This window comes from Acipenser ruthenus, chromosome 56 (genome assembly GCF_902713425.1).
Source record: "Acipenser ruthenus chromosome 56, fAciRut3.2 maternal haplotype, whole genome shotgun sequence".
Lineage (NCBI taxonomy): Eukaryota > Metazoa > Chordata > Actinopteri > Acipenseriformes > Acipenseridae > Acipenser > Acipenser ruthenus.
Window position 1 is genome coordinate 6,656,091 of NC_081244.1, and position 23,268 is coordinate 6,679,358.

At 40.6% G+C, this 23,268-nt stretch overlaps 1 protein-coding gene across 1 annotated transcript; it reads left to right on the plus strand.

The window, feature by feature from the left end:
* Positions 1–1,938: 1,938 nt before the first annotated feature.
* On the plus strand, positions 1,939–22,263 carry LOC117404252 (methyl-CpG-binding protein 2). The gene is made up of 3 exons (XM_059017483.1): positions 1,939–2,109; positions 9,034–9,444; positions 15,651–22,263. Exons 1-3 carry the CDS (start codon positions 2,078–2,080, stop codon positions 16,813–16,815), a joined length of 1,608 nt encoding a protein of 535 aa, XP_058873466.1. The 5' UTR covers positions 1,939–2,077; the 3' UTR covers positions 16,816–22,263.
* Positions 22,264–23,268: the final 1,005 nt, after the last annotated feature.

Below are 23,268 nucleotides of genomic sequence, written 5' to 3' on the forward strand. Positions count from 1 at the left end.
AGACCTCTCTGTGCTTTACAATGCTTCCCTATGCTTTACCAGACCTCTCTGTGCTTTACAATGCTTCCCTATGCTTTACCAGACCCCTCTGTGCTTTACAATGCTTCCCTATGCTTTACCACACCTCTCTGTGCTTTACAATGCTTCCCTATGCTTTACCAGACCTCTCTGTGCTTTACAATGCTTCCCTATGCTTTACCACACCTCTCTGTGCTTTACAATGCTTCCCTATGCTTTACCATATCTCTATGTGCTTTACAATGCTTCCCTATGCTTTACCACACCTCTCTGTGCTTTACAATGCTTCCCTATGCTTTACCACACCTCTCTGTGCTTTACAATGCTTCCCTATGCTTTACCAGACCTCTCTGTGTTTTACAATGCTTCCCTATGCTTTACCAGACCTCTCTGTGCTTTACAATGCTTCCCTATGCTTTACCACACCTCTCTGTGCGTTACAATGCTTCCCTATGCTTTACCACACCTCTCTGTGCTTTACAATGCTTCCCTATGCTTTACCGTGCCTCTCTGTGCTTTACAATGCTTCCCTATGCTTTACCAGACCTCTCTGTGTTTTACAATGCTTCCCTATGCTTTACCAGACCTCTCTGTGCTTTACAATGCTTCCCTATGCTTTACCAGACCTCTCTGTGCTTTACAATGCTTCCCTATGCTTTACCAGACCTCTCTGTGCTTTACAATGCTTCCCTATGCTTTACCACACCTCTCTGTGCGTTACAATGCTCGCGAATCGATAATCGTGTTATTATTGATAGCAGCCTTTGAGAAAGAATTTACTGTATGTGTATCCTCTGCCCTCTAGTGGAAGTAAATATTACTGCAAGGAATTTTTAAAAAAAAGGGGGCGTGGGGGTGGGGAAAAATTTGCCATGACAACGGCGTGTTAGCAGTACCTCCCAGAAAGTTTGAATTTTTAAATTACAGTTAATTAACGGTTTTTCATTCCACGCCTGTTGATTCACTGTGCTGCGGCATTGTGACTAATACACTCCGTTTTCAAAATGTGGATTATATTAAAATGTGTTCTGATATTTATCTAGTCGCAGACAATTTAAGCGGAAACTAATAAATGACAATAAGTACGAAATGACGTATTTTTGAATCAACAAAATTTTAAAATGTATATGTTATTATTATATATTTATGAAGAATTCTGTGGTAAAGTTACTATAAAACATATATTATGTAGTAAGTACGATACTGTAAATGATAAAGTATTACAATCTGCATGTATTATTATTATTATTTTATTATTATTATTATTATTATTATTACTATTTTATTTAGTAGTAGAGTACTCGTGGTTTTAGTACGGTATACGGACGGATAATAATATTCAGATCACACCATTGTAAATGTTTATTACAAAAAAAAAGCTTGTAATTATTTGTGTTAATGAAATTATAAAGTTATTTGATGTAAAACACACATAACTTAAATAAGCTAGCGATCTATCCAGTCTTCGCTACTCAACTTCTCGAACGTCGAGCCATTACGTAGCTTGCTTTTTTTCACCAAAAAGTTTTTTTGACACAGAAAAAGGGGTTGTTGTTTAATAAATGATTGAAGTTCTGTTCCACCAATCAGACAAGCCTTGAACGAGCCCTAAATTAAAATGGGCACGTCTTCTAGCCAATCACATTTAAAGGAATGGATGGGCGGGGATTCTACAACACAACTTTCTTCGATCCTTTTTACCCAATCAGTTTGCACGAAATTGGACTGGCTTTACTGTCAGCCAGCCCGCGTTTCCATGAGACGGGTGAGTGATAGCTGCTGCAACCAATCACACCCACTGTTGTTTCTTTCCAGCCAATTGGAAACTGTAATTTCCATCTGTTGGGCGGAGTTTAGAGGAGGGGGGGGGGGGGATCCTTTCGGGTGAGAATTTTTTGACTTCGCAGTTATCTGTAGTACAGGAGTCTCGCGAGATTTCCTGGCGTACAGCTGCCTCTTGGCGCAGAAGATATCGCGAGATTTGCGAGGGGGGGGGGGAATCCGAAAGATGTGTAGCGAATTTTTTTTTTTTTAATTTATTTATTTAAATATAAAAAAAATGGCCGCCGCAGAGAGCGGAGAGGAGATACTGTAAGTGTAAATTCAAAATATATATATTTTTACATCCATATATTCTACTTCAGTAAAAGCAACTGAATTTGCAGCGGTGAAGTATGCGAACTTGTGTTTTAAAATGAAGGCTGTTTTTAATTTTTTTTGCTAAAGAGGGGAGGGAGGGCGAAAATACTCTATTTGAGGTGTATTTTCAGTGGCTTTCTCGTAGTGGGGTGTGAGAAAATAATATTTGCGCGTTACTGGAAGGAGGAGGTGTGTACTGGTATCAATTTCTGACGTTGGTTGACTATTGTTTCCGTTGTATCTTATCCTTATATATACATAATATATATATATAATGTGTGTGTGTGTGCATTTTCTGTGTTGTTTGTAGATCCTTATCCCCGTTTGCAACCAGCTTTTAAATGCATTTCTTTTAAAAATGTAACCGTAAAAAAAAAGAAAAGAAAAGAAAAGGTCTTAATTATTATTATTTTTTTTTGCTTGGTGACATTTTCAATAAAAAAGGTTGTGTACGGCGGTGTATGCATGACTGTCTTCTTTTTTTTTTTTCTTTTTCGCTTCTGCGTATGTATTTTTTTTTTTTTTCTTTCCTGGCTGTGTAGAAAATGCGTAACACCAATAACATCAAACTTTTTGTTTTATAAAATAATACAAAATACAATAACAGCCCAGAGTGTTATTTTTTAATAGGTATTTATATGTAGTCGGTGTCATTGTCTGTCTTTTTACCGGCAAAGAAAGAGAAAGTGTATTTTACCCTACGTTGTGTTAATATTTTCTTAATGTGATAGATTAAAAAAAAGAGAGATGACGACTAGTTTCTGTGCACGCTAGGAGATCATTATTTTTTTATCCTGTCGGTAATGTAATTATTTTTAAATGCACAAAAGCTGGACAGAATTGGATTCGTTTTTATAAAATGCGTTTTTGAAGCTTGTGTGTTTTTTATATAAACTGTAAAAGACACCGAAGCGCCACCGATTCATAACAGAGGCTTGTTGCGTCATATGTATTTATTTGGAAGAGATTTAAGATATTTAGCCTTCCATTAATTTCCGTTGACTTTCTGTTGGTGCTTCATTTGTGTATATAAAATAAAAATAACCCTGCTGTAATGTTTTTAGTTTAACTAGTAGTCTGGGAAAGGGATTACGTTGTCGAATGTGCAAATTATCAATGTAATATTTTCCAGTGTGTGTGTGTATATGCATTTTTTAATGTTTTTGCGGTGATTAAAACCCAAATGTGTACACATTACCCCTTTTGAAAATATTCCGCGTCTCATAATTGCCCGGTGTGGATTCTTGTTGTGTGAAATTAACGGTTTAAATCGGTTTATACTGTGCCGGGCATTGGTAAAAGACACCGGTGTCCTTAACATTAATCGCAGCTGGTTTTGCAGACTGAGGAGTGTGTTTTAAGTGCGTCATTGTGAAAAACGTTCACCTTTGGGGAATTGTACCAGGGTTTTGAGGCAAAATGGGGGTCCTCTAATGTTATATTTTTTTCCCCCAAAAGCTCACCTGTTTTTATAATTTTCTTCTCGTTCTGAAGACGACCATTTATCTAATTTAGTAACGGGGAAGTCAGGCTACCATATAACACTGTACAATGTACTGTGATTTTTATGAAGTAAACATTTTTCATAAGTTCCAACACAAGGTCAGTTGATCCACATAAAGGACAAATATGGGATTATTTAATTTTTAATACGTTTTCATAAACACATACCCGCCATTACTTTAAAAAAAAAAAAAACGGCTTTCGTTTCGCGAGACGCGGTATTTTAAAATAAACCGACACGTGCAAAAAAAAAAGTTGGCGGTTTTTTTTTTTCCCGCCTCAGAAAGGCACGTTAAAAAAAATCAATGTATTCAGACGCAGCTTTTGTGAGGGGTACGTGTTTCTATCAATTTAGTTTACGCACCATCTTGCATATATACTACAGCGAATAACAAGCAAATATATAATACAATGTCGATCAATTGTACTTTTTTTTTTTTTTCTCATGGAATGGAAGTATTAATATTGTTGTTTTTGTTTTAAAAGATGCCCTAACATACCACAGATATAAAAAGATCGACGACTGCAAAAACGTTACACATAAAAACAATCAAAATAGCCGCCTCTTAATATTTGGGTTTAGATTTATTTATTTATTTATTTATAAACAACACTAAGATACCTTTGTTTTGTTTACGCAAACACGTATTTAACACTTTTTTTTACAAAAACACAAAATGACTTATTTTTAACGGGTAGGTAAATCTTGACAACTGTGTGGTTGTGTCTTTTGAGGATGAGGTACGTTTATTTAGGTGTATGGACTAGCATGAGCATTTATCCATCTCCTGTGTGAATTCTACAAGCTGCTATACATACACCAAACATAAACAGATGTATAAATACAACCGCAGATTTCAGTTTCCACAGTCCATATCCTCTCCGTTTTACTTTAATGTGGACACGCAGGCGGGTACGTTTTGTGCAGATCTCCAGTGAACAGGTAAAAGCATGCCTGTGTGGTAAAGCCCCTTTTCCCACTGGCTACTCTTACTCGGGACGTGGGTCACTTTGACCCGGGTTGAGCGAGACAGGATGCTTGACAGCCGTTTGTGAGTCAACGCAATTCCCAAAATTCAATCACCCCAAATTCGCTTTAATCTGTACACTCCTTCACAAGCAGATCACATCGTTTCAGAACCGTCTACTGTACACAAACCTGGTGGCATTTGGTTATGTCCTTTTTATGAATTTATTTATTTCCCGGGACGGGACACAACACTGCCAGTAAGATGTCAAGTCTAATCCAATCAAAAACCTTTCTATATTCAGATGAGTCAATTGAGAACAACGTCTCGTTTACAGAGACGACCTGACGAGAGGCTCACTCACCACGCCACAGCAGACGCAATAAAGATGTCGTTTTGCAGGGATGGGCTGGTCACTTTGGTACAAGAATGACTGTTTCGTTTGTCGATTTATCACCCAAGAGAAACAACTGGGATCATCGCGATTTATAACTTCTATCACGGTTTTATCTTCGATTGCAGGTGGAGGATCCATTGTTTTTTGTTCTTTCTCTCTCTCATACCTCATTTTTCTAAGTCTGCCTTTTCAAAATTAATACCACCACCACCACCACCACCACCACGGCTCTCGCTCCAGCATTGAAGGGAGACTTAATTAAACTGAAAATAATTCTCCTCTCCCCCCCCCCCCCCCCCCCCCCCCCATTAAAGATTAAGAACTTGTTTAACAAACACCCTGCCCCCCCACCAAATCTTCGGAGAGTTTGATAATCTGGTACTAATACAGTGTTTTTATTCATCATTTAAATTTCTTTTCTATGGAGATGGTGATTTAATTTTTATTGCGCAACATTATTTGAACTTTTAATGGAAATGAAAATAAAAAAGTAGGTTCTATTTATTTATTTTTTTTAATGCACAACTGCGATGTTAATTTTTATAAAGGTTATAAAAAAATCTGTAAACAGGGCGTGGTTTGAATCTCTTGTTTGTGTCAGTTTTTCTTTTTTTTTTTTTTTTAATGCCCCCGATGATGCTTAAAGCATATGCTGTTATTATTATTATTATTATTATTATTATTATTGTTATTTAGCAGACGCTTTTATCCACAGTGACTTACAGAGACTAGGGGGGTGAACTCTGCATCATCAGCAACTGCTGCTGCTGCTGCAGAGTCACTTCCAATAGGAGCTTGTTTGTTTGACGTCTCATCCGAAGGACGGAGCACAAGGAGGTGAAGCGACTCGCACACAGGGAGTCAGTGGCTGAGCCGGGATTTGAACCTCCTGGTATCAAACCCTTTTCTCTAATCGCTGGACCACATATACCGACCTACACAGTCTGAAAGTGCTGTATTGAATGCTATTGCATTGTTATGTCCCCTCGCTCAGGACAGCGAGGTGTCTGAGTTTGACCAGGTGGGATGGAGGCTGAGAACGGAGGGAACCTCCTGGTATCAAGCCCCTTTTTATTTAACCCCTGGACCACCGAGTCAGTGCTACTGTAACTTCGGTTCGGTAGCACATCACCGTGTATCCAGTTTGTAAAGTAATCCAGCGAGGGGTCGGGTGGGCGGTCGAGGGATCCGGCGGGTCCCTGGGGAATCAGGGTAAAGCACGCAGCCTCTCGGGTCTGTGGAGTCAAGCAGAGTGGTGCAGGAGGGTGCAATAGAAAAAGTGACGGGTTACTGTCCTGTTACGATCAATCAAGATAAAAGCAACATTGTGTGTGTGTGTGTGTGTGTATATATTGTAACCCTTTTGTGCACTGCAATTATATCTCCATTCAAACACGTTAGCTATTGTTATTGATCAATTAGTCACATTTTTGTGAACCTACATGACCTTTTTCTTTTAGATTTTGCTCCTTTTGCTACACACGTGTATATATATATATATGTGTGTGTGTGTGTGTGTTTTTTTTTTCTTATCAACATATATATAAAATGTGTGTGTGAAAGGAGGTAGAACTGCAGTCTACAAAATAATAAAAAGGGATTTGCGTCGATTTTATATGATTTCTACATTTCCAGTTCCGCGTTAAGTAAGATGTTAAACCGTTTCAAGATTCTTTTCTTTTCGTTTGTGCTTCCAATTGTGTACAAAACAGCGGACAGTAGCTGCGCTAGTAATAAAGGGACATTGCGTTGAGAGAAAAAGATATTTTATTAAAAATGAAAGTCGGTCATTTCAGCGAATAAAATTCTGAGAATTGAGATTTAAGGGTGCTTTAAAGACTTGGTTTACTGGTGTGTTTTTTTTTTTTTTTTTTCACTGTTTAAAACGTTATCTATGAGTAAAACTTAAGACCACACACTGAGATAGGAGGTACAGGAGGTGTATCTGAAAAGTCTTTTTTTTTTTTTTTTCCCAGTCTGAGCCGAAAAGAGAAATGCAGTTTGGTGTTGAAACACATTTTATGAATTAATTTCAAATTGCATTCCTTCGCCGGAGTGGTTTTGGACGCATACAAACGAGCCAATGCTGCCCAAGTGTCTGCGATGGGAGACCCTGTGCATACGCCAGCTTTCAAACGAGCAGAGTTTAAAGTGCTACCTTGTCAAAGTCAAATCGAGAACATTTACACCCACTCCATAGTAAACTTATGATGCACCAGATTTGCCCACAGTGGGGGAAAAATGAGTCCCTAAATTTTGGGAAGGTCCCTTTTTCTCTCTGCTTTGCAATCGTCCTGACTAGCTTAATTATTTATTCATTTATCGATTGATTTGTTTGCCAAACACTCGTAGACAGACTGCGCTTGTAGATCTCTCGCTCCGCCCCTCCCTGCTCTGCTCTGCTCTGGACTCCCCTGAGCTCAGCACCACGTTACTGGACCCTCGGCTGATGTGCTATCTTTGCACTGCTAATACATCATCATAGATGCAACTTGCTGTCGCCCTAACTTGTTGCATCCTAGTTCCTGTTGTATTTGAGTATTATTATTATTTGCACTTTCTGTAAAATACACTGCGTTTAAAATATGAAGCTTGCATTGTAACCCCGTGCTGACCTGTAGCATCTGTAAGTCGCTTTGGATAAGTAAGTTAAATAAATAAATAAATAAATAAATAAATAAATAATAATCATATATTATAAGCGTTGAGTTCATCTTTGTGGGTCGTGAAGTTGTGGTTATTTAATTTCAGTTCTGTAAAAAATGACATTTGAATTACCACTTTTTTTTTTAAATATATATATAAAAATATTTAACCAGCAAAATGCCAGTGAGGTGAATTTTTTTTTAATTTTATTTATTTATTTATTTATTTATTTATTTATTTATTTTATTTTTTATTTATTTATTTATTTATTTTTATTTATTAATTTAGTCGTTGTCAGTGTTTTTACCCCGTTTTTCTCCCCAATTTGGAAACGGCAGTTGTGTTGTTATTAATCCCGGTTCACCGCTGCAGCTCCCCACGGCGACTCGGGAAACGGAGGCTGAAACACGCGTCCTCCGAAATTTGTTCCTGCCAAGCCGTCGTTTTTTCGCACTGCGGATCCACAGCGAAGCCACCAGATCGATAGTGCCGGAGGACAACGCAGATCTGATGGCTCCACTGCAGATCCGCAGGCGCCCTGTCAGCCACAGGGGTCACTGGTGCGCGGTGAGCCGTGGATTCCCCTGCTGACCTAAGCCCTCCCTACCCGGGCGGCGCTCGGCCAATTGTGCGCCAACCCCTGGGAACTCCTGGTCACAGATGGCAGAGACGTAGCCTGGATTTGAACCTGCAACCTCCAGGCTATAGGGCACATCCTGCACTGCACGCGGAGCGCCTTTACTGGATGCGCCAATTATTTTATTTTAACCTGTCGATGGAGAACTAGTTTATTTGAGGGATTGTCGGACATTAATCCACGAGACCAGGGCTGGTCAAGACCACAGATGGGTTTTGCATCCCCCTGTAGCATTCTGCTTCGTAAAATTGCATGAAAGCTGCTGAATAATGTTCCCTTGTTAACATATTGAATTCCACCCCCTCTATATAGAATGAACTCCCTCAGCTTCATAGAGTCCAATGAAAGCTGCTGAATAATGTTCCCTTGTTAACATATTGAATTCCACCCCCTCTATATAGAATGAACTCCCTCAGCTTCATAGAGTCCAATGAAAGCTGCTGAATAATGTTCCCTTGTTAACATATTGAATCACATATATATATATTTTTTTTAAAATTATATCTCAATCCTACAATTCTAGGGTGAGGCAAAACTTTGGGCCACAGATGTACAAGTCATTTGTCACAATGTACATTTGGTACAATAAAAATAAATAAATTGTGAAATCCCCAATAAATCCAGATTTTCCAACCGTCTACAAAAAGCCTGACATGTTCTTAAAAATAATTTCCTGTTATTTATTTGTGTTTTTTTTTTTTTTTTTTTTTTTTTTTGTCCCTCAGTGAGGAGAAAAGCGAAGACCAGGAGCAGCCGGGGCAGAAGGAGAAACCCCCAAAACCGAAGAAGTTGAAGAAGGAGAAGGAAGGGGGGCGGGATGAGGAGGGGCTGCAGCCTGCCCCGCCCCCTCCTCCTCCTCCTCCTCCTCCTCCCCCCTCCTCCTCCTCCGCAGAGCAGCTGCAGCCACGGTCTTCCATGGAGGCTGGGAGAGCCGAGCCCTGCGAGTCTGCAGCGGGGGCCGCCAGCTCCGCCCCGGCCCCCCCAGAGCCTGCCGTCTCCCCCAAACAGAGACGCTCCATCATCCGCGACCGCGGGCCCCTGTACGACGACCCCTCGCTGCCCCAGGGCTGGGCGCGCAAGCTGAAACAGCGCAAGTCTGGGAGGTCGGCTGGGAAATACGATGTGTACCTGATCAAGTGAGGGGAGCTTATATTGCAGTGTGTGTGCGCGTGTGTGTGTGTGCGCGTGTGTGTGTGCGGTTAGGATACGCAGTTGGTTGTTTTATTTGGTTTTATTTATAGGAAATACAGCGTCTACCTGATCAAGTGAGTCCAGTTTATATATTATTATTATTATTATTTTTATTTATTTATTTATTTATTTATTTATTTCTTACTTAGCAGACAGGGGTTACAGATATTTTATTTTAATTGAGCTTCCACAGCATTTAAATGCATCCAAACTAATAAATAAATTCATGTCGCCGTTTCAGATACAGACTCAAAGTTCAACTAGCTTTTATGAGTTTTTATTTGATAGTATTTGTAACATATTTATCCCAGATTCTAAAAACTTGTGGTTTATAATGACCTAACGCAGAGCTTGGATCGTGCTGTGCAGCTGTGGCCAAAGGTTTTGCATCGTCCTCTACGTAGAATAAACTCTCTCAGCTTCATAGAGTCCAATGAAAGCTGCTGAATAATGTTCCCTTGTTAACATATTGAATCACACACCCTCTATATAGAATGAACTCCCTCAGCTTCATAGAGTCCAATGAAAGCTGCTGAATAATGTTCCCTTGTTAACATATTGTATTACACACCCTCTATATAGAATGAACTCCCTCAGCTTCATAGAGTCCAATGAAAGCTGCTGAATAATGTTCCCTTGTTAACATATTGAATCACACACCCTCTATATAGAATGAACTCCCTCAGCTTCATAGAGTCCAATGAAAGCTGCTGAATAATGTTCCCTTGTTAACATATTGAATCACACCCCCTCTATATAGAATGAACTCCCTCAGCTTCATAGAGTCCAATGAAAGCTGCTGAATAATGTTCCCTTGTTAACATATTGAATCACACACCCTCTATATAGAATGAACTCCCTCAGCTTCATAGAGTCCAATGAAAGCTGCTGAATAATGTTCCCTTGTTAACATATTGAATTCCACACCCTCTATATAGAATGAACTCCCTCAGCTTCATAGAGTCCAGTGAAAGCTGCTGAATAATGTTCCCTTGTTAACATATTGAATCACACCCCCTCTATATAGAATGAACTCACTCAGCTTCATAGAGTCCAATGAAAGCTGCTGAATAATGTTCCCTTGTTAACATATTGAATTCCACACCCTCTATATAGAATGAACTCCCTCAGCTTCATAGAGTCCAATGAAAGCTGCTGAATAATGTTCCCTTGTTAACATATTGAATCACACACCCTCTATATAGAATGAACTCCCTCAGCTTCATAGAGTCCAATGAAAGCTGCTGAATAATGTTCCCTTGTTAACATATTGAATCACACTTCGCCTTGTCGTATTATGTACTTCCATATAAAAATTGAAAAATGTGACATTTCGAAATCTAACATGAATACTACTGGACTACTATTATGGCTTTTTTTGTCAATATAATTTTGTATTCTCTTTGATTTTACATGATGTTAAATAATTATGTCTGAATCCTAAAATTTGAGATGATGCAAAACTTTTGACCAAAGCTGTGCAGTATTACTAATCATAGGTGTAATTCACGCGGGGGGCCATATCCCCTCCTCACATTTTTCAACCAACGGGAAATGTCCCCCTCGCGTTGCAGCAATATCAAAACTTGTATTTGTCAGTCGTGTATTCGTATAATCAGTAGTCAGTAAAGAGGTCTCCACCAGGACCCAGCGGAAACTCCAGCTGAGCCAGCTCTGGCGTGCAATGCATTATGGGAGAGACTGCAGAGGCCGGTAGTAAAGAACGGTTTCTACAAATTAATTTTTTGCTTGTAAAATTTCTCAGCTTCATCTGTTCCATAAATCTGGGGGAAAACCAATGCTTCAAAACAACGCTTATTATTAATCAGGTTCACTGGATTTTTCCCTGGGTGGCGGGTTTGAGAAACATTGAGATGTTTCTCAAATATTTCACCAAGGTGAAACTTGGTATGGACGTCCCCAGGCAGAAGCGGGTTTCAGAATCTCTGTCACAGTGACCAGCAAAGGAACCTGGCTTTGATATGCGTTGAACTCATTTAGCATACTGTGGGTGTACTGACCTACTTTTTTGTCATGCCAGCTGAGGCTCCATTTGAAGGCTGTATTTTTGGGCACCGTCCTATTATGATGAAACCGTGAATGAGAGAATCTGGCTATTCTGCAGCCTTGCGTCTCTCAAAAGGATCCCTGCGTAGCGGAGACCTTTTTTTTTTCTTACCGCGGGGGGTGGGGGGGAATTATTATTATAGTTCAAAAAAAAAAAAAAAAAGTAATTATTATTAATGAGTCATTTAGCAGATGCATTTATCCGAAGCGACTGACAGAGACTAGGGGGTGAACTCTGCATCATCAACAGCTGCTGCTGCAGAGTCACTTCCAATAGGAGCTCATTGGTTTTACATCTCATCCGAAGGACGGAGCACAAGGAGGTGAAGTGACTTGCTCAGGGTCACACACACACACACACACACACACACACACACACACACACACACACACACACACACACAGGGAGTCAGTGGCTGAGCCCGGATTTGAACCTCCTGGGATCGAGCCCCTTTCTTTAACCTCTGGATCCTCCGAGCCACCATCTCAGGGCTGTTTGAGTTTCCTTGTTTTCTGTGCAAACATCTGCGAATTATGGAATTGATTTACATGGAATAAATGTCTGCCTGGTGTGAAGTTTAATTGTTTTTCTAGTTGCTGTGCAGAGATCGATCGAGCAGTGTGTGTGTGTGTAAAGGTGACAGCGTCTTTTTGTAAACTGTTTCCAGTGTCGGAAAAAAAATAATAATAAAAAAATACAACTCTGGCCAAAAGTTTTGCATCACCTACAATTTTAGGATTGAGACATTTTTTTTTATTTTTAAATTATGTTTTTATCGTGAAGTGTATGGGGGGAAAACTCCAAAGCGCTGGTGTGTAGTTCAGTATCTTAACAAGGGAACATTATTTCAGCAGGTTTCGTTCGACTTTACAAAGCAGAATGAGTTCATTCTACAGGGTGAAGATGTAAAACTTTTGGCCAGAGCTGCACTTTCTGTGTAATTGTGTTTTAACAACATTATGCAGTTCACTGGTCTTTGTTCCAAACCCTGTTCGAAATGGTTTAACTGAACAAATTTAACTCTCCATTAAATCTCCTGAAGATTTTTTTTTTTGGTGTTTCGGTCCTTTTTAATCTACATTGCATTTCCAACGAACCCTCCCTTTTTAAAAATTCAGTAATCCGCACGTGCGCAGGATAGGACAGATCTCGACAGATCTTGCGGTCAACAGCGTGCAAACCCAGTTTCAGTTTAAGTTTTTGTGTTCAGTTTAAGTTTGAGTCACTTTGTAGATGTCCATATGAAAGATGCACACACTATGCTAATGCATGTATTTTTTGTTTTGGTTTGTGTGTGTGTGTATATATATATATATGTGTGTGTGTGTGTGTTTCATAGATGTTAAGAAACACAAGAATTAGCCAATACTCAAGGTATTTATTTATTTTTATTTATTTATTTATTTATTTATTTCCCCCAATACAGGACTTCCATATAAGAACGCATTTGATTGATATATGGGTTTCTAATGGGGAGGGGGGAAAAAAAATTCTACATTTTTGTCATTTATTTTCCGTACATTGAGCTCAGACTCACAGCAGCTTCAAGCTTGGACTGGCCCGCCCCCAGTTCCAACCATCACAGAAATGTCTTGAGTTCAACACTGAAAACACGTCTGCTAGGAAAATGGGAGAGCTTGAATGATGAATATATATATATATATGTGTGTGTGTGTGTGTGTGTGTGTGTGTGTGTGTGTTAGGTCAGGTTTCTGAGAATGCTTTCATTAGCTCTCTATTCCATAAGCACACACGGACTGTCCCAGATTTAGTATCGCTGCTGTTAGCTCACTATTTTGTGTGTTTTATTTCAAGAATCGCTATTCGTTTTAAGTGTGGGTAAAGTGTTTTTAATTGTTCCTGTGTCTTTAAGCAGCTCCAAAGGGTGGCTTTTCTATGTGAAATGTTTTTTTTTTAAATGTTATTTATTTTTTAATATAATCTCTATAATCTCGCCCTGACGCTGAGGTAACGGGAAGTCACTTTGTGGCTTGGAGCGTGGTTTCAGGAGACTAGGTTTCATTTTTAATAACAAGCGGCATGTGCCACTGGTTTTTATTCCATATATATATACAGTATATATATATATATATATATATATATATATATATATATATATATATATATAATTTTTATTTTTTTTCTGCTGCCTGTGTTAACATTTTTTGGAAATACTGGGATATTTAACCATTGACACCATTCGTTCTAAAATTAGTAACTGAGTCACTTTCAGTCCATTTCTTGAATTAATACTACTACTACTAATATATATCTATCTATAGCTATCTATCTAGCTATAATCATCATTGTTTTTTTTCATTCAAAACTGGTTCTCGTACATTGGAAAGCTGGAAGTGGAAGTTATCGGTCTCAGTTTCTGTTTTCCTCAGCTGTTTTTTAATCCGATACTCCAAGCTGGTCAGCATCCACTGTCGGCATCTGTCCAGCAGTCACTCGCGCTGCTTTATAAAGCAGCAGTGTGGAGTAGTGGTCAGGGCTCTGGACTCTTGACCGGAGGGTCGTGGGTTCAATCCCAGGTGGGGACACTGCTGCTGTACCCTTGAGCAAGGAACTTTACCTAGATTGCTCCAGTAAAAACCCAACTGTATAAATGGGGAATTGTATGTAAAAATAATGTGATATCTTGTAACAATTGTAAGTCGTCGTGGATAAGGGTGTCTGCTAAGAAATAAATAATAATAACAATAAAAAGAGGGACAGGTTTATTTAATTTATTTTTTTAAGTAGATCAAATTTTTGCTTTGTTTTTCTTTTGTAAACTTGGACTTTTTTAATATTTTTTTTCAATTGCTTTTCATTTGCAGTTGCCTGCCAACGATATACAGCAGTGTGCAAATGTGTTACAACACCACAAGATTTGTCATGGATATCCTTTATAAAACGACCTACCTACCTGATAACCTCTGGGTGTGAGAATTTCAATTTCCACTCAGTAATCAGTGATACAGAAACAGTAGGCACTCCTGTGTGAAAATGTCAGGCCGCTTTGTGCTTTAATCAGGCATCTTAAACAGCTTCTAAAAAAAAAAAAAACACAAAAAAAAAAGTCATGCATTTTACTATTTGTGGCTGTGTGTTCCTTTTCTCTTACTGTGTTAAATGGATTGCATGTGTGGCCCATTGAAGTCATCAATTAAACTATAAACAACCACTAACTTGCCTATTGTGACAATTTTCCAAGATTTTCAGTTCCAGCGGTTTGATTTCTTACGCACAGCACATGAAAACTACAGAAGCAACAGGGTGTTGTAATGAATGTACACGCTGCTGTAGGTCATAAATTCTGATCTAATGGGAGTGTATTGTGTACAGAAAGATAGTAGTACAGACGTGTGTGTGTGTGTGTATGTGTCTCTGTTTCTGCGTGTTAGTGTCTAAGTGTGTGTCTCTTTCTGCGTGTGAGTGTGTTAGTGTCTAAGTGTGTGTCTGTTTCTGCATGTGTCAGTGTTTTTGTGAGTTTGTTAGTGTCTGTGAGTGTGTCTCTGAGTGCGAGTGTCTCTGTGTGAGTGTGCGCTTGTGTTTCGGATTGAGGAACGTTTCACTATAAAGGGGGCTTTAGTAAGAGGCTGACAGATGGGCTGCCTGACAGGGTCCTGCTCAATACCCCCCAACCTCCCACACTTTAAGGACCCTAAATCACTTTTATTAACAAGCTAATTCATTGATAATGATGTCAGTTCACAGGGAAACAAGGCAGCCGTTTCCTAATATAAATGATGGCGAGGAGAGGGAGGGAGGCAGAGAGAGAAAGAGAGGGAGGGAGATTTTATCTGTTAGTGTATGTAGGACAGAGGCCAGAACTTAAGATGAGGGAACACAGAGCTGCTTTGTGGCTAGGTTTCAGGAGACTAGGTTTCAGGTCGGTACGCCAGGCAGGGAGACTTGGGGTTTAATACAGAGACTTGTGGTTTTTTTTATTATTATTATTAATGTACTATTATTGTTACTGAATGGAATTTGAAAAATCCAGAAATTGAACTTGAAACAGTGAAGAGAAAAAAAAAAAAAAAAAGCAGCCTGACTTGCTCACAGTGAACCATTTTTCACGTTTCTCTTTTGCAGCCCGGAGGGGAAGGCCTTCCGTTCGAAAGTGGAGCTCATCGCGTACTTCCAGAAAGTGGGGGACACCACCACCGACCCCAACGACTTTGACTTCACCGTCACGGGGCGCGGCAGCCCCTCCCGACGCGACAAGAAGCCCCCCAAGAAACCCAAGGTGGTGAAAGCCTCGGGGAGGGGGCGGGGGAGGCCCAAGGGCAGCGGGAAGCTGCGGCTGGCCTCCGAGGGGGTGGCAGTGCAGCGCGTGGTGGAGAAGAGTCCCGGCAAGCTGCTGGTCAAGATGCCTTTCGTTCCCCCGGCTTCCAAACCCCAAACCGGGGGGGTGGCAGTTAAAAAGAGGCCCGGCAGGAAGAGGAAGCCGGAGCAGGAGCCGCGGGGGGGCGCCCCGAAGAAGAGGGGGCGCAAGCCGGTGGCAGCGGCGGCGGTGGCGGCGGCGGTTGGGGTGGGGGTGGCTGGGGGGTCCGGGAGTCAGGGGACGATACCCGCGGCAGCCAGCCTGGCAGCAGCGCAGGCAGTCGAAGCCAGGAAGAGAGCTCCGCTCGCGGGGAAGGTGCACGATACGGCGCTGCCCATCAAGAAGCGGAAGACGAGAGAGACCGTGGAGGAACCGGAGCCGCCGCCTCCTCCTCCTCCTCCCCCGGCCGCCCCCGCGGTGCTGGAGAAGGGAGCCTCTCCGGGGAAGGGAGCGAAGGTGGCTAAGAGCTCTGGGAGGAAGCACAAGGAAGAAGGGGACGGCAGCAGCAGCGGAGGACGGGGAAGCCCCCCAAAGGGGCACAAGAAGAAGGAGAAGCCCCAGCACAGGCATCACCACAACCCCCATCACCACCACCACCACCACCACCACCACCACCCCCTCCTCCCCCCCCAGCCGCCTCCAACCCCCACCACGCTCGCAGAGCAGCCGCATGACTTGAGCGCCCCCAAACTGTGCCGAGAGGAGCAGCAGCAGCCCAGAAAGGAGGCTGCCACCCGAGGGGACAGCTGCCCCAGCAAGACTCAAGCAGCCGCTGCTGTGGAAGCCAAAGGCAAACAGCGGGCGGGGGTGATCATGGGAGGGGGGGCGGAGGGAGGGGACATGAAGGACATTGTGCCCACGTCAGCCGTGCCGAGGCCCAGCCGGGAGGAGACTGTGGAATCCCGGACCCCCATCAGCGAGAGAGTGAGCTGACTGCAAAACAACCCGATCAAATAAGAATGCCGACGATGATGATAATAATTAATAATAATAATAATAATAATAATAATAATAATATCGATTATAATTAAAAAAAAAAAAAAAAAACCTTTAAAAAAAAAACCAAAACGTATAAATAGAGGAAAGAGAAGTCGTTGGAGGCATATGTAATAGAAAAAAAAAAAAATCATAAAGGCAGCTGAAGATCCCGTACTCCCAGAGGATAGGGCTCCTAAACAGACAACTAATAATAATAATAATAATAATAATAATAATAATAATAATAATACAGATTGCTTCCTGACAACTAGACACACATTTTTCTTTTTTGTTGTTGTTGTTATTGTTATTATTATTACAATTTATTATTTTTTTATGATATATATTTTTTTTGTTTTATCAGGTTTTTTGTTTGTTTGTTTTTTTCTGGTAGTTGTCATGTTGCGAAGCTTCAAGATGGAGTTTGAGAAGGAAGATTGGATATTAAAAAAGGCAAAAGATATATATATATATACTGAACATGTTAAAAGACAAGCCACTGCATAGCAGCTAATGCTATTCCCAGTTTCTCTATCATCTTCATTAATGAAGCCCAGCTGCTATTCCGTGGTAGTCTTTACTGTTACAATATCGTTAATGCAAGCTGACCATTGCAAAGTACGGCAGCAAAACTGCATCTCTCGTGTGCAGGGCTAGTGAGGATCCCAGTATATTTAACAGGACTGCGGGTTTTTTTTTGTTGTTTTTGTAAAATCCCTGCCATAGACCAAAATATATATATATATATATATAATATGTATATTTCATCTTGTGTGTCGGTTTAAAAAACCAAAAGAAACAAACAAAAAAAACTCCCAGACTAAGTCTACCCTTCCCAGCCTGTGAAGGCTCGAAAGGTTTGGGTGTCTATTTCTACGTTGAAGCCAGATAACCTCCCTCCATGCTTTTTTTTTTTTTTTTTTTTTTTGAAGCTTGAAAAAGCAACGTGGTTTAACTGCAGTGGGGTAAGAACTTCCTGCTGGCTGGCTTTGTCTGTCTGTCTGTCTGTCTGTCTGTCTGTCTGTCTGTGTCTGGCTGGCTCTAAGAGGTTAAGACCAGACTTCGAGAGGAGGCTGAATCTCCCTTGTAGAGAAGTCACAACAGATGCCAGAGCCCTAACTGCACACAGCGCTTGAATTTCTAAAACAGGTGTGAGGATTAAGAGGTTCTGGGAACTCTGTGTGTGTGCTTTCTGGGACTGTAGAGTTGAGATGTTAAAGATAATATTTAAGGGCAATCGTTCTATTTCAGACTCTGACCATTAATAAAATAGGATTGCTCCTTTACAGTATAAAGAGTGACGGAAGGAGATTATATATATATATATATAATGTGTGTGTATATGTAATACCTTAGATTTGTACCTCTTTTAAAATAAGTTGAACGTAATCCAATTTGGCGCTTTGCATTTGTAATTATATTACCATGGTGGGGGTATTGGGAGGGAGGTGAAGAAATGTTTGAATTATGCAACAGCGCGCTACAGGTGGGATATCTTTGTGCTTTCGCACTGAATTGTAAACTGCAGACAGAAGATGATGTGGTTTGAGTTTTACAGACTCCTTTTGTGGTGAGGTTCAGCCAAGGGTTTGTTGGGCTCTGATCGAGCATCAGGCCGGTCTGTCTGTCTGTCTGTCTGTCTGTCTCTGTCAGCAGCAAGAAAGACAGACACTGCTGCTGTCAGGAAGTTCTTACAACTGTGATTTGAGTATCGTTTTCATTTTTTCATTTTTTTTTTTTTTAAATACAGATTTTTGTATGTGTGTGTGATAGATATATATATATATATATATATATATATATATATATATATATATATATATATACTGTTTTTCTTTTTCAAATGAAAAAGCACCTTATCTAAAAAAAAACAAACAACAAAAATTAAAATAACACATACAGTAAAAATAACAACAACAACAATAATAATAATAGTAATACAAAAAAACCTCCTCGGTCCGTGTATTGAAATTAATTTGCGAATCCAAATTCGACCGCATAGCGGCTTGCCACGTGACTCCATGTGCACGAGGACAGCGTGACACCGTTCAAGCTGTCTAACTCGCACACCCCAGTGCATTCTGGTAAGTGTAGTCCTGCTGTGGCAGGTAAAACTGTCCCAGAATGCACTGCTAGGCGAGTTGAAAAGCCTGAACTGTCCCAAACTGAGTATCCGTACCCCTGTACGATAGAGGAGAGGCACAGACACCGGTTTGATTTAATACAGGGGATGGAGGAGGCATGACCATTGCAGACAGCGGCTAAGACCGTCTTGTGTTTCACCACGCAGGCTGTTCAATAAAAATAATAATGACAGTGAAATGTTTTCAGGCAATGCCAGGAAGGTTTGTTCTCGTTTTTCGGGGGGGGGGGTGTCTCGGCCACAAAAACCACAAGATTAAAATAAACCAAAAAAAAAAAAAAAAAACTGATAATTTATTTCCATTTTCAGCTGTATTATGTTTCCCGGGGGTGGGCATCTTCTGAGAGAGTTTTTCTCTTTTCCTCGAGTTAATCAAACACCCCCCTCCCTCACTGAACCCCAACTCTAAGAGATCAGTGACCGAACCTCCTTTCTGAGTTAACTCAAGAGGTCGTTCACAGCTACAGCTCTGGCCAAAAGTTTTGCATCGTCCCCCTGTAGAATGAACTCCCTCAGCTTCGTAGAGTCCAATGAAAGCTGCTGAATAATGTTCCCTTGTTAACATATTGAATCACACACCCTCTATATAGAATGAACTCCCTCAGCTTCATAGAGTCCAATGAAAGCTGCTGAATAATGTTCCCTTGTTAACATATTGAATTCCACCCCCTCTATATAGAATGAACTCCCTCAGCTTCATAGAGTCCAATGAAAGCTGCTGAATAATGTTCCCTTGTTAACATATTGAATCACACACCCTCTATATAGAATGAACTCCCTCAGCTCCATAGAGTCCAATGAAAGCTGCTGAATAATGTTCCCTTGTTAACATATTGAATTCCACACCCTCTATATAGAATGAACTCACTCAGCGTCATAGAATCCAAAGAAAGCTGCTGAATAATGTTCCCTTGTTAACATAATGAATTACACACCGCTTTGTAGCTTCCCAGATATTTAAACTGACATTGAAAAACGTGACATTTCGAAATCTAATATGAAATACTACTGTACTGCTATTGTAGCTTCTGGTAGATATCATTTTGTAGTTTATTTGATTCACATGATGTTAAATAAAAGACTATATGCAAAACTTTATGCCAGACCTGTACAAGGTGTTTAAAGAAATTCTATTGAGAAAATGTGTCTCTGGGACATAATTCACAGTGCTTTTTACAAAGACAACAGTAAAAAAAAAAATATATACATAAAAAAAAAAAACCCCACGCAGTGTTAAAGGAATTGCTGAAGCCAGACCGCTTTTGTTTCAGCACAGTCATGATTTGGCCAGCATCCTGGTTCTTGTGGAGAAGGAGAGAGATTGCTGTTAGCAAACTAAAGGGATGATCAGGCATAAAAACATGCCTGTCTTCTGGAAGAAAAATAAATAAATAAAAAGACTGATTTGGTCCCTAAATTGCTTCCGTTTTTCCCCCATTGACCCGTGCTCCAAAAGTGGGCTGTGTAATATCTTCCAGGAATTTAAAAAAAGTATATCGCAGATCTGCAAGGAGAGGAAACGGCTTTAAACTAGCAAGTTTTAGTCTGAATAAAAGTCTGTTCGAAAACGCGAATTGCAGCGTTTTTTGTCGCTGAATGTTCTCGTCTAGCCAAGTATTTGCCGGGTATATTTTGACAGGCAGCAGATTTATTTCCGTGTACGAGAACAGAAATCATTTTTGTTTTCCTATGAATACGTTTCAGGCAGTGTTTGTTGTTGCAATAGTCAGATATTTCTTCCAGCGCTGTCGTAGGCAAGCATAATAAAGTATAGCGCAGTGTTTCAGATTTCCTTTGTGCCTAACACACGCACAATCCCGAGCACATTGTACACGGAAATGTAAGACTAAATGGAACACAAAACAGCCCAAATCGGGTTTTAGGCCAACCGTTTAAAAACACAAAAAAACTTTGAAAAGGATTTCAAATTTTTTATTTATTTATTTTTCTTGTAGTTTCTACAGTAACAGCAGTCGATTTGAGTGGCTCAGCGGTTGCAGGACTGGGCCGCGATAAGAAAGGATGTGAGTTCGCGTGCTCACACCAGAGCTGCCCCCCCCCCCCCTACGCACACAGTCAGGGCTGTTGAGCATTCAGTCTTATTAAAAACTAAAAAGGACCACAGTGTCATTCAACCTTCTATCTTATCGTCTAAAACTTGGTGGTCATTTCGATTTCCCCCTAAGTCTGTACGACGCAGAACAAAAACCTTCCTGGCATTGACGTCACTTAGGGACCCCTCCCACTGTACGAGAAGAAAAACGCACTGAAACACCTTTTGTTTTGTCCAAGTCAGAGCTCCGAGACACAGTCTGTGTGTGCCAGTGGGACAGTGCCTTGAAGAAGGGATGATGCAGGGAAAGAGAAGTGGCCTTTGATGAGATTTGTGTTTTTTTTAGTTTTTTTTAACAGAAACACACAAGTGGGCTAACACCCCGTGCTTGCAGTGCCGATTTTATTTCAATGCACCTTCACAAGAGGAATCGGTACCCGTAAAGCTGAGGGAACACAGAGCAGCGTTGCGGCTTGGAGCTTGGTTTCAGGAGGCTGGGTTTGAGGCCACTGCACGGCAACACCAGGCAGAGAGACTTGGGGTTTGATACAGCAATCTCAGACTAGGTCTCCTGCGAGACAGTGGTCTCCTGGAACCAGGTTTCAGGGGGGTCCGATTGAAGGGAAAGTTGGAATTCGATTGCAGCTCAGTCCATGTTAGCCCACCAAAGCCAAATCGCCCACACACACAACTTTATGAAATAGCTGAATGGCCAGTTTTGAAGGAAATAAACATAAAGCACTTTATAGCAAACGTTGCCTAGTGGGGGGGGACTCCCTGTTCTCTTTTTATCCATCTGTTTTTATTATTTTTTATATTTTTATAATATCTTGTTCTTCCCTTTTTTTTCCAAGCAGTGAGAAGGGTTGTCCTACCAACACAGCAACTGAATCAACTAAATTAATCAAAGGTCACTTCTTTTGAACCCGGATCCCTTCGTGATATTGAGAAAACGGCAGTTTACTCGCTGCTTTATTACAAGGTACACTCGGGCTTTTTTTTTTTTTCCAACTCTCCCTAAAAATAAAAAAAAATAAAAAAAAAAATTAAAAAAATAATAAATAAATAACTTAAAAAATAACAAACAAACAAACAAACAAACAAATTGCTCTTTCTTCCCTGTTAAACCCAAAAAGGAAAACTAATCTTTTTACCCTGTGGACTTCGAAAAAAAAAAAAAAAGAAATAAGCACTTCCGTTCATGGACTCGTAGTGCGTGTGGCTTTTTCGGAAAGAAAAACAAAACAAAAACTTTGCAACTCTTCTCTTTAACTCCCCCTTGTGAACTGTTTGTGATGTCATCAAAACGGGGTTGGGCTTAGAACTGAAATCCATGCCGATTGGCCTCTGCGTATCAGACACGCCCCTTCACCTCACAAGACATCCAATCACAGGATGGAGGAAGCTGCATGGCTGTTTACTAGTCTTTCCATGGCATGAAACAGCAGATCTCCAGTGATGTGGGTGGGGAGTGTGTTTCTATGACGTTGGGAGTTAAACTTCCTGAACTGGTTTAATGGGTTTCCAGTAGATTGGTTTAAATACTGTGTTCTAGGCAGACGTTTTAGCAATGTGTATCGACTTCCCTGAGCAGCACCAAACTGGCAATGGACTATTATTACTGCACTTGGACCCTGCGCTTACCTTAATCAGTTCCACGGTTATCCCCTCGCTAGTGGGACTGGAAAAAAAAAAAAAAACCCATTGAAGGGGTTCTGCAAGCGCTCCTCTCAACGTGGGGTTTGGAGTGGGATGGTTCACCTCTTTGAAAATGTAAAACAGAAAGAAAGAAAGAAAGAAAGAAAGGCCTTTTGAAGTTTGCCAACAACCAAAAAGATTAGTTTTCCTCTCGTTCGGGGTGACCTTATCTGGCCTGAGAATTCCTGAACAGAAACTTGCCTTGTTACCATCTGCGGGGAGAGATGGGGTGAGGACGGGGGTGTACAGCTGGTAAAGCCACCATGAGCGCAGCTGACAAACTGCCCCGGAGCTTTCTATCTGCAGTGTGGGCGGTGGGTGTAGGTACAGGGCACTGTCAAAGATGACTTGATCCTAGCTTCTAAAGTCATAACCCCTTTTTAAAAAATAAATAAATAAAACATAAAAAAAAAAGTTTGTAGTCTAGCGGTGTTCAGCAGTGAACGTCTTTTTTTTCTTCTCGCGTTGCTTTAGCACTGCTAGTAAAGCCTACGAAATGCGTCCAACAAGTTTT